Source organism: Manacus candei, unplaced genomic scaffold, assembly GCF_025592945.1.
Source record: "Manacus candei isolate 608988 ecotype Guabito, Panama unplaced genomic scaffold, ASM2559294v1 h1tg000056l, whole genome shotgun sequence".
In the NCBI taxonomy this organism is placed as follows: domain Eukaryota; kingdom Metazoa; phylum Chordata; class Aves; order Passeriformes; family Pipridae; genus Manacus; species Manacus candei.
Genome location: NW_026138104.1, coordinates 578,590 through 592,411, shown reverse-complemented (window position 1 = coordinate 592,411; position 13,822 = coordinate 578,590). Strand labels below are relative to the sequence as shown.

Below are 13,822 nucleotides of genomic sequence, written 5' to 3'. Positions count from 1 at the left end.
CTTTCTGTTTGAAGGCTGGTTACCAAAGAAGAGGTTTGGCATGGGACAAACACTTAAAACTGTCACTAGTTACCTGCAATTTTCTATCACAGTTTCCTCATTCATCTGCAATAAGCAATAGATTAATTGAAATAAGAAAGTTTTCTGAGACCAAGAACTAAAAAACTGTGGCAAGCACAGACAACTGCTTTAATTAAAAATCCAGCAACGAAACATCTGTAAGAAAACAAATCTTGACTAGTTTGCCCATTATGTTGCCTCTCTGAAATGGGTATAAAGTACACATCTGAATTTTTCTATCTGAGAGCCATGTAGTTTCAAGCAAGCAAACAACATGTTACCCAGATAGTGCAACATTCAACTGGAGACCCAGCAGCAAACAATCAGCTTAACTAAACACCCCTTTGAGAGCAGCTCTTTAGAGAGCCAGCTGGGCCACAAAAACTGCTGACATCTATGCAATTTATTGGCTTTCTTCAAATGAAGACCTCTGTATAAGGAAACGATTCAAGAGTCAACTAAACTCTACTAGAGTCATAATTAGCAAATAATAGGTTCCATTACACATACTGGTGTATATAACTCATATAATGACAGACCAAGCTCTCTTTTTCTCAAAAAACATTTTATTAACATTACTTACAAATTTATATTTAGAAAATATTTAGGTGAAATAAATTGAAATTCAGACATTACTGAAATACAAAACATACAAGAATGTGCAATATCACCATAGGCATAATCTACCATAAGAAATAAAACAGTGCCTTCAAAAGAGGGATTACACTTTTGCAGAAGCTTCTGCTGTTCTGCTCTAACAGCCACTGCCTTAACACAAATATCAAGATCCTCTGCAGATGTAATCAGCATAAAATCAGTACAAATATGCTGATTTATGTCATACAAGAATCTGGAGTGTAATTTAACAGAAATTTCAAATGTCATGAAAGGTAATGGCTACATTGTTATTTTAATACTCAACTAGCTTATTCATTGCCTTTGTCAGAGTGTTTATTAATGTATCCCTACTCCCAATTCTCTCTTGTGCGATGAACTGGATTCAAGTTTATGCTACTTGTACTGTTATGAAGACTTCTGAAAGCTTTGACTATGAATGTTAACTGTAAAAGACAGTCTATTCAAATGATAGTGCCAAAGTGTGTAAAATGCCAGGGCAATAAATCTCTGAACATACTTTTGAAATGTTCCTTTTCTTTAGCAAGTAGAGAATGCCAAAAAAAAAATCCGTGGTAGACTTTAACTGTTGTTCTCTTCTTAGTTATTCTAAGAGACAATTGACAGTTGAAATATTCTCCTAAGGCGGTAGTAATATTCCCCCATAAAAACATGGAAATCTAAACACCTGTCTTTGCCAAAGTATTATTGCAAAGACAAGAGAGCAGAAGAACCAAACTTAGGTTCATTCCTCTATTAAATGCAGTTCTTTATAAAACAGTAAGTTGGATAAAAATGAGTTCTGAAAGACAGAACCATGTCAGTATAAAACTGTGTGGAAACTACCTTACAAAAGAATAAAGTGGAATCAACAGAAGGTGTTTCAAACATCCAAGTGCACATCAGCTTTAAGACTTCTGGTTATACATCTGAGGTTTTTTTATCAGTTTTCTCATTATTTTTCTGCGAGATACACTCATTGGCTTGTTGATTCTCGGTTTCTGAGTCCCTGCTAACAAAACAAAGGAGGGATTTAAGGAAACAGCATGACAAAACTGTTACTACTCTTTATTGTTTGCAGGGGTTTTTTTCATGTTATGCTGTTCTAACAGTTGTCCAATAATAACAAACAAATCAGAAACTGTAAAATGTGTTTTGCACACCTTATTCTCACACACTGTAAGATCTCCAATGTGTTCACCTTTGGTACTGGAATCCTACTTTGCTGCTCTTTTCCTGAGCACTCATCAAAGTCTTATCTAGCTGTCCTTATCCAGTTAAGCAGAATGAAATTAAATACACTGCTCTCCCTAAAAAAAAAAAAAAAATAAAAACCCAACAACCAAACCAAAAACCATACACAAGTAAAAAAACCTCAAATTATCATTACATTTCTCTGAACAGTGGGGAAAAGGCTAAAATATAACCGGTGCTTATGGGAGATCAAGAGATGAAATGTGGTTTCTGCACAAAACTCAGAGAAGCTGCAGAGTGGCCTAAGACAGACAGAGTAAATTCCAGAAATGCTTGCAAAGGCTGCATGAAATGTTTGAGTGCAGTTCAGAAAACACTTTTGATAGAAAATCTTTGTCTTTTTGCTACTTATATACTACCAGCAGTTCTCAATCATTTTGCTGTCACCCCAATGCATTTTTCTTTTCCAATATAAACTTTTTTGAAATTAAATTAACCACAGACCTTTTCACTTAAAACACTATAGGTGAATTTAGTGAGCAGGGATATTTGCACAGGGAAGGTCAACTGAATTCAACTTGAGACTCCAGAAGGTAACAAGAAAGATGCTGAGGAGGAAATTCTGGGAGTAGGACAGGAGTGGCTTAAGTTGCCTGAATTATTTGCTTAATATTGCCATGCACTCCCAAGCTATAGAAATGAATATGTACAGCAGTACATTAATTAGCAGTAATTATGCCCTTAACTTTGGTCTTTGGCTGTACCAAGCCTTACTGAATTGTGAAATTCAGAAGTTGGTGAAAAAGCTTATAACTGATACTTGATGTTTGGCTATCCTGGTGCTCCAGTTACCAGACAGACAGCATTTCCCTACTTCTTTCTTCCACAAAAAAAAAAAGTGAGGAAGAAAGAACACGCAGGTGGATCTGGCTGGGCATGGGCAGGGATAGAGCATGGAGGTCAGACGCTGAAGAGGCAGTTTCCTTCCTCCTCTCTCCCTGCACACTCCAGACTGGAGCCTGGCCCTACCACTTCACAGGTACTAATAGATGCAAATTAGATAATCACAAGCATCTCAGATAAACTTAGCATGCTATTAAAGACTCTCTTATAATACTACAATGGCAGAGACACACTCAGACTTGTCATCTACAGAAATATTAATGTCATGACTAACTGGCAAGCAATATTTTATTTCTGAGGACAGTGCTTGGGGTGCAATCCTTGCCCCAGCTCTTGATTTCCCGAAGAATTGTCCTCCAACTTACGACTTCAGATTACACATCTTCAATACTGAAGTACTCCACTCTCATGCATTTTGTGTTTAAAACAAAGCTACTTTTAAAGTTTTTCTTTTTTCCTTTCTTCCAAAGGCAATGTACATGTTAGATACAGTCTTAAATTCTTTTCCCATTAGTATCAATTTTTAAAATACTGTGCTGTGTCTGCTTCCTGAATCTTCCAGGGAACAACACACAATTATGCTTTTCTCTCTCTCACTTATTTTCGTATTAAATGAGTTAAACTAGAGTATTAAAACTTTCAATAGCTGGTATGAACATATGACTGCAAGTAAAAGCATAATGGTTTTGATTTACAAGCACAGCCAGTAGCTGGTTTAAATAAAACCATTAGGAAAAATCTATTATCATTCCAAGCCTTCCCCCCAAGGTCACAGAAACAGTTTACTCAGCACAATTAATGAGGCAGAAATCTTTAGTAATGGGAATAGGAAATGGGAGTTAACAGCAGGGAATTGAGGTAGGATGGTAACTTCTGAAAATACTAAGGGAAAAGGTAAATTGATTTCACAACTCACTTTAATCTTATTTTAAAAATATGCAGAATAAAAGGATATATTAATTAGTGTTCATGCAGGTACTGAGCAGTTTAAAGTTTGATTCCTTGTGGGCTCCAGTAAGTAAGTGCGCTCAGTCTTTTTGTGTGGCCTTCTCTACACTTCATTAATATATGGTGTAACCACCTCCATTGCACTGATTTTGCCAGAAGGATTTAGCATTGCTTTTCAATTTTCCCTGAATGTGAAAACATCAAGTCCAAAATGCAAAAAGCATACCCCTGTAGCAAGCCAAGGCAAGTAAGAGAACACTGCGAATACTGGTTGCTGTATGTGGATTGCTTTATCTGCTTATGATTGACAAAATACAAAAAAATCTTACCTTTTCTACAGACATTGTAGCAATCCGTTTCAGTAACAAAGTTATTGGCATTTCCACCACAGCCAGTGTATTTGAACTCCTTACATGATTTAGTCTTGGCATCATAGTAATAGCGAGGCACAGAAGAGGAACACAATCCTTCATCCTTAGGGCTATAGCATAGCAAGGGACCAGCTTGGGAAAAAAAAAGACAAAGAAAAACAAAAGAGAGAGGAAGAAAAATTATATAAATATAATCTCTGTGCATGGCTTCTTAAAATTTACCCTGCAATAAATTTTGTGTCTAAACTGCTTTTTTTCCCCAGTGAATTGACATGACTATTACTGAAGATTTCAGAGACTTACTGCATCTAATTCCTGTGAGTTGTGAATTTGAGAAAGCAACAGATCAGCCCAGAAAACAGGATTATTGTCCCACAACTGAAATTCATCAGCTCTGCCCATTTGTGGTGCCATGCATATGATGGTTGAGATATTTACATAGTCTTATTCCTTGTATATAGAAATATAACAATAATTTCAGTGGAACAACCTCTGTAGAGAAAATAAAGGCATTATTTTGCTATGATTTTGCCAGCAAATTCTGTATGCTTTCAGCAAAAAAAAACCAAATTCCACCGCTTTTCTCAAAAGAATCACGTTTCATTTTGCCTCAACAAAATTTTATTTTTCCTGCTGTAAACCTTTTATCAGCTCACTGGATGTGTAACAGAGAAATTAAAAATAATTCACCATTCACCTAAGAAAATGCTGACAGTCTGTCATCAGTCGCAAATAACTGTCATCAAGCACTAATAAAGGTTAAGCAGTGATAGCTTTGATACATTCTGGTAGATCTCTCTTCTTCAAAGATCCTATCTTGCACTGGACATTAACCTGGTGGTCATGACAATGCTTAGCTATAGTCACCTGCTCATAGTTACAACCTTTCTTATTTAAAGTTTGTATGGAGAGACAGTGAAGAATCACATCAGGTAAAACTTCTATCAGAATCTGAGCTGTTGAGTGCCAAAAACCCAAGCCTCCTAACACCATCTCTCAGGCCTGAATTTTAGAAAGGCACTTCTGCTTTATATACATCTGTATATACATCTATATACACATCTGGCTCAACACAGAACTCCAACCCTGTTATTTCCCTTCAGCTACACCTGTACCTTGACTCTAGAAGTCAAGAAATCAGTTGCATGTAGCTGTGGAAGTATTTAGGCCACAGCATTTTTGCTCTTTCAGTAACAGCTGAGACAAGTAACACATTAAAATTAATGTGGACAATATAAACTTCTGCTTCACAGAAGTCTTCAAAATTACCACTGCATGGGTATCCAGAGGAAAATATCAAATAAAGTATCATCTTCATATCACTTTTAAATCATCTATTTTATTAAAAATTTGGAACAACCATTACTTCTTTCTGGCAGACAGTGGTCCACACAAGACTGCAAATCTCTGAAGTTGTTGCCATTTCCATAACAGCCACCGTAGATGAATTCCTCACACCTCATTGAGCTCAAGTTAAAGGCATATCTTCTTAGATAACTCCTGCAAGGTCCTCCATCAGCCTCCAACCGGCATAATTTGGGCACTTCTGCAATAGAAATAATTTCATCCTCTGTAAAATCATTCTTCACAGAGAGAACAACATGGTAGTGTAGGCAAAGCATTATTACTTCAGCTGTAAGCAAGTCCCAGCTTGTCCCACCTGCATTCTTTAATAAAGTGGGATAAGATTTACAGGAGGATCTGATGCATTGATTAGCCAGTAGGTGCAATATTAAATTCCGGCAATAGATAAATTCCACATGTCATCTCTGAGACAACTCATTCTGGTTTCTCTGCCTAAAATTGACATCAGCAAGAAGCAGCAACAAGCAGGAGGGACATCACTTGGACTCGATGATCTTAAAGGTCTTTTCTAACATTAACAATTCGATGACTCTATGACACACCGGGTGGGTTCAAAGCATCCCGCAAGCTGCGCAGCCTCCCCGGTGTCCCCGCAGATCCCCTCCAGCCCCCTGCCACCCCGGGGCGCTCTGGGGCGCTGCCGGTCCCTGGACTCACTCTTGATGGTCCAGCAGTTTTTCTCGCAGTCGTCGAAGGTGAGGAAGTTGTTGGCGTTGCCGTAGCAGCCCCCGTAGGTGAACTCCTGGCAGCTCTGCGTGTGCCGGTCGTAGTACCAGCGCGGCACCAGGGCGCGGCAGGGGCCGTCGTCGGGGGGCAGCAGGCAGGCGCGCTGCTTCTCTGCGGGAGATACCAGCGGCTCAGGCCACCGCCGGCACAGGCGGCCCCAGCCCCGCGCAGCCCCCCACGTGTCCCCCGCGGGGTCCCGCCGAGCGCCCGCTCCTACCTGTGAGGGAGCGCTGCGCCAGGGCGGCGCAGGCCAGCGGCAGCAGCAGCGCGGGCAGCGGCAGGCGGCGGCCCGTGTCCATGTCGCGATGGGCGGGCGGCAGCAGGGGCCTGAGAGCGAGCGGCTCCGGACGGCCCGACGGCAGCGCTTTATATGCAGCGAGGCGGCTGCCCCGGGCCACCTCCCTCCTTGCGCATGTGGTGGGAGGGGAAGGTCTGATTCAGCGGGGCAGGAGGTCCCCGCTGACCCGGCCGCCACCTGGGCGCGGCAGCTGCGCGCCTGCGTGTGCCCGGGGGGCGCGGGCAGCCCCCCCTGCCCCGCCGCCGTCGGGGGGAGCAGCGAGATCAGGCGGGGGGCACCGCCGGGGCTGGCTCCACGCCGGACTGCACCGCCCATGGCGGAGGAGCTCCCGCTGCGTGGCTACGGGGAGCTGGCTGGGGTCCCCGGCGGTCCCGTCCCCCGCCCTCCTCACATTACGGGATGATGCTCAAAGAGCATTTCCTGTTAATCACGGTGAAATGCGTGACGGGTCACTTAGCGAAAGTCTTCTCTACCCGCCCCGTCGCCGTCGCCCCCCTGAGGCCGCTCTCTATTCGGAGGCTCCGGGTAGAGGGCGGTGGGACGCCGAAAATCAAAGGCTCAGCCTGCTGCCGGTCCTGATACAGCTGGATCAAGTACAGGCTGCCTAGCGAGTGCCACTGAAGCAAACGCGCGTAATTAGTTTAATACTGTCGTGTAAAACGCTGATGAATTTGAGAAAACCGAAGCATCGTCAAAGGGCTTGGATTCTGGGAAAACCCACGGAGATGAATCGATGACACCTCTGGCCAGTGCGAAGAGAGATGGATTTCAGGAAATATCATGACTTGGTTTATTCTGCCGATTTTAATCCCACTAGGTAATGGGTTGTGATCAGGGGAAGAAAGGGATGAGCAGCGAACAGCATACTTTTCCCTCTCTAATCTATTAGAGACATTACATTAATTAGTGTTTACTCCAGATAGAATTCAGTAAGAGAGATAAGAGTGGCTGCAAATTAGGCGTGCTCTCCATAGATAACAACAAGATAATCTGATCTCCTATTGTTCTTCTCTGCTCCCTTTACAGCAATGGCGTTGGCCAAAGCCCTGCAGGCCGGCGCTGCTGCCGATGGGGTTGAGATACAGGGCCCTGGAAATCTGTGGCCTGCAGGAAAGCAGCAGAGTCCGTAGGGGCTGTAAGGAGGGGGAACTTAATAGCACCCTGATTATTTCAGGAGCTGACTTTCTCTCCATGATTTCTCTGCTTTTCTTATATCATGAAGGATTACAACCTAGTTTTCTGACATAATTTTAATTTTCTTAAAGGCAAGAAAGGAGTAAATTTAATCCCTGCCCCACCTACATGTCTTCTGAAAGGATATGAATGGCACCTCTTCCTCTCCTTTTTTAGCACTGTTCCTTTTTTTTTTAGAATCTCCAGTTGCCAAAGGATAAGTGGGTGCTTTAGTGACAAGAAAATAAACCCTGGTACAGTTTGAGTCATCACTGTGGGACACATCTGCCATCCTTTAGTATTTTATAGCTACAACTGTTACTAACAGGTGTCCTAATTTTTAGGGAATTTGTTCATCTTATTAGGCAGAGCAATTATATTAAAGTTTATGTCCCTCTGGCAGGAAAGAACAAACAAATAAAAAAAATGTACATTTTCTATTTCCAGAAGAAAGCAAAAAGTCATCCTTCTAATACTGGAAACTCTCAAGTGATTTTAATATGATGGTCTTTAATATGATGTCCTAGACTGATGTGCTTTGGTTTTCATCATAATTTTTTGAGTTGCAAACAAAGTAATTGAAATACCACTTAAAATAATAGCAGCAAAGTGAATGCTATAATGCAAACACCATTTTCCATATTTTTCATTTCCTCTGTGCGCACACACATACCAGTCAAAGTGTGAGCTAAAGCCACCTATCCATCAATGCTGCTTTTTACCTTCTCCTTTGCTATAACTCAGATTAGGTAAATATCTGTAAAAATACATGAAATACAGTAAAAGTTAACACAGCAAGTGGTAGAAAGTCCATTACTGACTACTGACTCCATCAACAGAGCTAGTCATGTCAGCAAACAGCTCTCTGGAGGCTTTCCATTACAGAGCTATGGATACCAAGTTCTTCCCACCCTAACTAGGTCAATGGTGTACCAGAACCCACCTTCAGCTCACTCCCGCACCTTTGCCCACCACCACCACATCACATGCTCTCTGCCTCTCCACACCACAGTGCTTCTGATCCTGCAACAGCCCTGGCCTCTCTAAGACTCTGGCTGGCCAGTTCCTTCCTTCTGTTTTGACTGGCCCAGGACCAGCAGCTGGTGGAGTTTGGAGATGCAGCTGTCAGTGTAGATTATGTGGGTGTAGAAGTTGCATATCAACAGCTGGGAATGGGGAGATAATAGACAGAGGGAGAAAAACTGATTTTAGTGAACTGGCTAAAATAAAAGGAATACGGACCCCAAGAGCACTATAGGAAGAGCACTGGAGAAGAAAGATGTAAATCTTACATACTGCAGACAGCTGCTTACATCTGGTGAGTGGGGAGAGGAGGAGAAATGAGTGTATTTAATAGGAAAAAAACAGTTGGAAAGAGAGAAGGGTGATTGCCTATATGGACCTTTGAATTGCTAGATAACAGAAGGCCTACAAGCCCATTTTAATGGCCTGCAGCTATGTTCTGTCCGAAGGGTCCTGAGTTCTGCCTCCAGTGGTATTGTAGGAAAGCAGCTGCTAGGATGAGAGATGCTAGGGGCTGTACAAATAGGCAGGGAGGGACCGCCCTGTCCTAAAGAGCATAGTGCCCTATTTGGTATCTAGACCTCAAAGCTGTATGCAACCACAGGTGAAGAGTTTCCTAGCTCCTTCTTGTGTCTTCTGAAACCCTCACTTCTCTTATGTGGAGTACTCCACTCTCAGCACTTCTCCTACCTCCATGATTCCAGAGACCCTTGATGCAAGCCAGGCACAATAACTGTCTCATGCAGAGCTGCAATTCTGCTTTGCAGACACATCTACCAACAAAAGTTGCTGTGTCTGGCATTGATGGGCTGGCTGCCTGCTGGGGCAGTTAACATCAGAGTTGGTTCCTTCCCCTCTCTACCTTTTCAGTCCAGTCCCTTCGTGATGGTAATGCACAAGTATCAAGGAATGTGCCCATGCAAACCGCCTGCTTCTATCCTAGCTGCTGGGCAGAGTAACACAGAGCCAAAGGATGCTGGTGGCATGGAGAAGCATGAGACATTGCGATGGTCAGAAAGTGGAAGAGGAGAAGGAGGTGTCAGGGAGAAAGATTTCACAGCTGGGCCAAACCCCCCAGCCGACCTCGCTGCGTTTTCTCCGCAGCAGTGGTGAAGAGGGAGAGGCCGGAGAGATCAGCACATCAGGGTCCTCCAGCTCCCAGCTCCTGCCGCCGGTGCGGCGGCGGGACCGAACGCACTGCCCGGGGGCCGCTCCGGGACGGCCGGACCTCCCTGTGCAGGCAGGGCCCATGTCAACGCCCCGGCAGCGGAGTCGGCCCGGACGGCGGGCTCTAATCCGGTTAGGGGGGATTAGCGTGGAGGTTTAAAGGCCGGAGCGGCACGGAGAAGGGGTGCGGGCGCGCCGGAGAGGAAGCGGTCGCCGCCGACCAGCGGGGCAACTCGGACGGCAGCGTGTGAGTGAGCCCGGGGGCGGGCCGGGGGCGGCCGTCCCACCGCTCCGCCACCGCCCGGGGGCTCCGGCCCCGGCGCCCTCGCTGCCCAGACGTAACCTTTTGTTGTCCATCTCTCCCTCCCTGCGCGCTTTGACAGTGTAGACGATGCCAGCCATCAACATCGAGGACCTGAGCGAGAAGGACAAACTGAAAATGGAAGTGGAGCAGCTCCGGAAAGAAGTGAAGCTGGAGAGGCAGCCGGTGAGCGGGCGCGGAGAAAGGACTCGAAGCTGCCCTGCCGCCGGGGCGGACGCCAGGGCCGGGGCTGGGGCGGGGAGCAGCCCGTTCGTGCCCGGACGGAGATGCGGGGGCTCATGAGGCGGCCAGGGGCACGCTGGGAGGGCGGCGGGGCCGGGGGCGGCGAGGCTGTGAGAGCCGCTCCTCCGGAGAGCCCTGGATGTTTTGGGACGGCTGCGGTTTGCACCGACGGCTCCTGCCACCCGCTTTGGGTCAGGGGTCGGGGACAGCGTTGTCGGCACGGCACCGCTAACACCGCGTAGGTCCTTCCCAGGGGTGACTGTGGAGCGGGGGGAAAGGAGCGCACCACCGCGGGAGAAGGCGCCGCGAGGGGCTGGCATGGGCGCGCCGGCCGCGGCTGTTCCCGGTGCATTTGGCACCCCTTGGCTTCCCCTCCCCGCCAGACCCTGGAGCTCAAGGCCGGCACAAGGCAGCCCTGCCAGGCGAGGGAGGAGCACGTCGCGCTGTGTTCCTCTCCTCTTTAGACAGAACGCGCTGGGACCTGTCGGTGCCAGGAGATGGGTGCTGGGCGGCGGGAAGCCCGGCCGCGGCACCGCTCTCTGCCCCAGCTTCCCTCTTCCTGCGCTATGCAGTTCCCGGGCGGAGGGCAGGAGCCAAAAGGCTGCCGGTGTGGAGCCGTGACCCGCCAAGCTTTGTCCCATAGAAAAGTTGTGCTTTTAGACATTTACTCTGATTGTTCCTTTCCACAGGTGAAGTACTTTCCAGTTAAATGTTTGTGGTTTTCTACATTTTCTATAAATGAAAGACGTGTAGAACTGATCTTGCTGTGAAGCTAATATTCTTTTTTTTTCTTATTCTGCATGCCAGCAGAAGCAAACTACACCTAAATAAACACTTCTAGTTAGGACTAAAAATACATTTATATGTGGGAATCAGTGGCATTAGTCACACTAGTTACTAATCACCTGTCTAGGTGTTTAGCCCAGAAAATAAGAACGCCAGAGTTACATTTTAGCTGTGAGTCAGGTATCGGTGATTGTAGGTGTTATGGTATAGTCTAAAGCTCCAGGAGTGTTGAGGACTTGATATCGAACTACTATAGATAGCAATATCATCCCTCAGAGAGTTCCCAAGCAACTGAAATTTACTGTGCAGGAGCTAAATGTTTCATATTATTATTATTATTTATTATTAATAATAATAATAATAATATTAATAATAATAATAATACTTGTCTACATTTTCGAAGTAAACCAAAAGCCTGACCACTTTAGGGAAACAGATATTTTAGATTCACCTGAAGTAAAGCACAGACAGTATGCTCAGTTTTACCAGTGCATTGTAACAGAAGTTTCACTGTGAGAATGAAATCTGTGTTATAGTCACCACAGTCCCCTGGTACGTGTATGGTTGGTACAGGGACAGGGAAATGCAGAAGCCACACTTCTGTTGTTACCAAAAGTAAAAACTTTAGCCAAAGTTTTCTTGACTCCTTCCTATACCTTTACAGTACAAAAAGGAAGTGTCCTTTTGAATAATTTTTTGAATGAATAAAAATGTTTGAACGTGTATTTAAGCAGGCTTTTTTTTCTTATAAATGAGAATGATCCTGGTAATGCTGACTGAAGTAAAACAAACCTTGGTCCTGCATAGACTTTGGAGCACAACTTTACTACAGGATAAGGTGCCCCAATTTGAATGAACAGGGTTTGCAAGGTAGAGAAGAGTAAGACATACAATGGGATTTGTAGGTCCAAAGGCAGCTAGATTTTATTTTATACACTGTTTAACTGGGAATTAAGTCTATTCTTTCTAATGGCTTAAAACTTAATTTTGCACAGGTCGTGCTCTGTTGTCTGTGATAGAGCAAGCAAATTCATTGGTTCTCTTGTTATAGTTCTACCTATGAAGTAAAATGTAATTAACAAAGAAGGCAAAAGGCCTTAAATTAGAAATACTAATCATCTAGTGGCCTGGCCAACAGCTGGTTCCTGCTGCTGACGCTGCACAGCTGTGCCACTGCAGGGACTGTGGGTAGGAAGGGAGGAGGTGGGGACAGAGCAAGAGTGTGTCCTCAGGCATGTCAGGTATTCGAGCATCTAAGGACAGTTTCTGCTGACACAGGGAAAGGAAGCAAGAGGAGTTTGTGGATAAGGAACCTCTGGAGCTCGTGAGATTCGCTTGTGCACTCTCATGCTCCCCAGAGACTGTCACTGCATGTTCTCTTGTCTCAGTGAACAAAAACTGAACACGTTTCTTCTCCACAGGCAGGTTCTGTGCAGGCTTACCTACATCAGTGCTAGTTTGCTATGAATGCCATGCATAGTGTTATGTGTATTATGTTCTCTTATAACAAAATAGACTATTCTATTAACTATTGTTCAAAATAACCCCGGGTAACCTGTAAGTATATTGTCTTTCCCAGTCAGGTCTTTACTGTCACTCCAGATGCATCGTTGCTCTAGCAGAACCACAAAGTAAGAATTTGTATTACCACTGAAAAATCACTGCTGAATGTTTTGTTTGGGAAAAACACGTAAAGACATGAATACTTTAAAGCTGAATTGAAAGTTACTGACCCTGAAACCATTGACCGTAAGTTATGCCAATGCTTAGGAAGAGTGTGATCTGCAGCTTAATAAAACTACTTTGGATAACTAAGTTTATGTAAACTTAAATGCAAGTTTAAGTACACAGCAGCTGCTGTTACAAGTGGCATATACATTCCCAGAGATACTCACATGTTCTGTGAATATCAGGCTATGAAAAAAGAGGAAAGAAGCTGAGTCTGCATCTGCTTAGTGCTTGCTAAAAAGCACTGTGGTCACTGTGGTCAGATGTTTTATGCTTGGCGGGAAGGTAAATGAGAAAGGTGTGAATTCACGGGTTTCCTCCTCTGATGTTCATTAGCTCCGGTCATAACGCAGCTTCTTCTCTGTCCTTTCCCTCGAGGTGTCCAAGTGCTCCGAAGAGATCAAGAACTACATCGAGGAGCGGTCGGGCGAAGACCCGCTGGTGAAGGGGGTTCCCGAGGACAAGAATCCCTTCAAGGAGAAGGGAGGCTGTGTCATCGCCTAGAAGAACGGCCCCTGCGCCTGCCCCCGGAGCAGACATTGCTCCTATACCCCTACGGAGTCACTAGCGTGTCCCTACCGCCACTGGTCCGTGTTGAACGAGCACAGGAGCGGATTTCTTGTTATTTTCTATTTCTCCTTACAAAAATACAGAAACCCACCCGAAAGCTGCCGAGACCCGCACAGGCCGCTCAGCAGGGCCGACTGTGCCCTGCTCCCCGGCGGGGCCGGCTCCTGTCGCTGCGCGGGGCCCTTTCGCCACCCGCTTGTCGGTCGCTTCATGGCTGTTCGTTGGCATTAAAGAAAACCTGCCCGTAACCCGAGAGCTACCGTGGCTTGCTGCGGGGAAGAGAGGAGCGGGAGGAGGGAGGGGACGGGACGGCGCGGGGCGGGGCAGGGGCTGCCGGGGTGACCCGGGCCA

General features: G+C 45.3%; 2 protein-coding genes across 4 annotated transcripts; one reads left to right on the top strand and one right to left on the bottom strand.

The window, feature by feature from the left end:
- Window positions 1-608: 608 nt before the first annotated feature.
- TFPI2 (tissue factor pathway inhibitor 2) lies at window positions 609-6,566 on the bottom strand. 2 transcript variants are annotated; one of them, XM_051802200.1, is made up of 5 exons: window positions 6,400-6,566; window positions 6,114-6,293; window positions 5,458-5,637; window positions 4,050-4,223; window positions 609-1,687 (listed from the first exon to the last, which is right to left on the bottom strand). In XM_051802200.1, exons 1-5 carry the CDS (start codon window positions 6,479-6,481, stop codon window positions 1,584-1,586), a joined length of 720 nt encoding a protein of 239 aa, XP_051658160.1. In that variant the 5' UTR covers window positions 6,482-6,566; the 3' UTR covers window positions 609-1,583. The 2 variants fall into 2 exon arrangements, with proteins under 2 accessions (XP_051658160.1, XP_051658161.1); XM_051802201.1 differs by having other exon boundaries at window positions 609-1,684.
- A 3,382-nt stretch (window positions 6,567-9,948) lies between these two features.
- LOC127477641 (guanine nucleotide-binding protein G(I)/G(S)/G(O) subunit gamma-11) lies at window positions 9,949-13,719 on the top strand. Of its 2 annotated transcripts, XM_051802208.1 has the most exons (3): window positions 9,949-10,090; window positions 10,227-10,330; window positions 13,280-13,719. In XM_051802208.1, the coding sequence occupies exons 2-3, from the start codon at window positions 10,235-10,237 to the stop codon at window positions 13,403-13,405; spliced, it is 222 nt and encodes a 73-aa protein (XP_051658168.1). In that variant the 5' UTR covers window positions 9,949-10,090; window positions 10,227-10,234; the 3' UTR covers window positions 13,406-13,719. The 2 variants fall into 2 exon arrangements, with proteins under 2 accessions (XP_051658168.1, XP_051658167.1); XM_051802207.1 differs by lacking the exon at window positions 9,949-10,090 and having other exon boundaries at window positions 10,121-10,330.
- The last annotated feature ends 103 nt before the right edge of the window (window positions 13,720-13,822 follow it).

Bases quoted from the DNA above. Each gene is read 5' to 3' on its own strand.
- TFPI2 (XM_051802200.1), bottom strand. From the start codon at position 6,481: ATGGACACGGGCCGCCGCCTGCCGCTGCCCGCGCTGCTGCTGCCGCTG. The intron at 6,294-6,399 runs GTAGGAGCGGGC...TATCTCCCGCAG, and splicing joins GGCGCAGCGCTCCCTCACAG to AGAAGCAGCGCGCCTGCCTG. The intron at 1,688-4,049 runs GTAAGATTTTTT...TTGTTTTGTTAG, and splicing joins CTACAATGTCTGTAGAAAAG to CAGGGACTCAGAAACCGAGA.
- LOC127477641 (XM_051802208.1), top strand. From the start codon at position 10,235: ATGCCAGCCATCAACATCGAGGACCTGAGCGAGAAGGACAAACTGAAA. The intron at 10,331-13,279 runs GTGAGCGGGCGC...CTTTCCCTCGAG, and splicing joins TGAAGCTGGAGAGGCAGCCG to GTGTCCAAGTGCTCCGAAGA.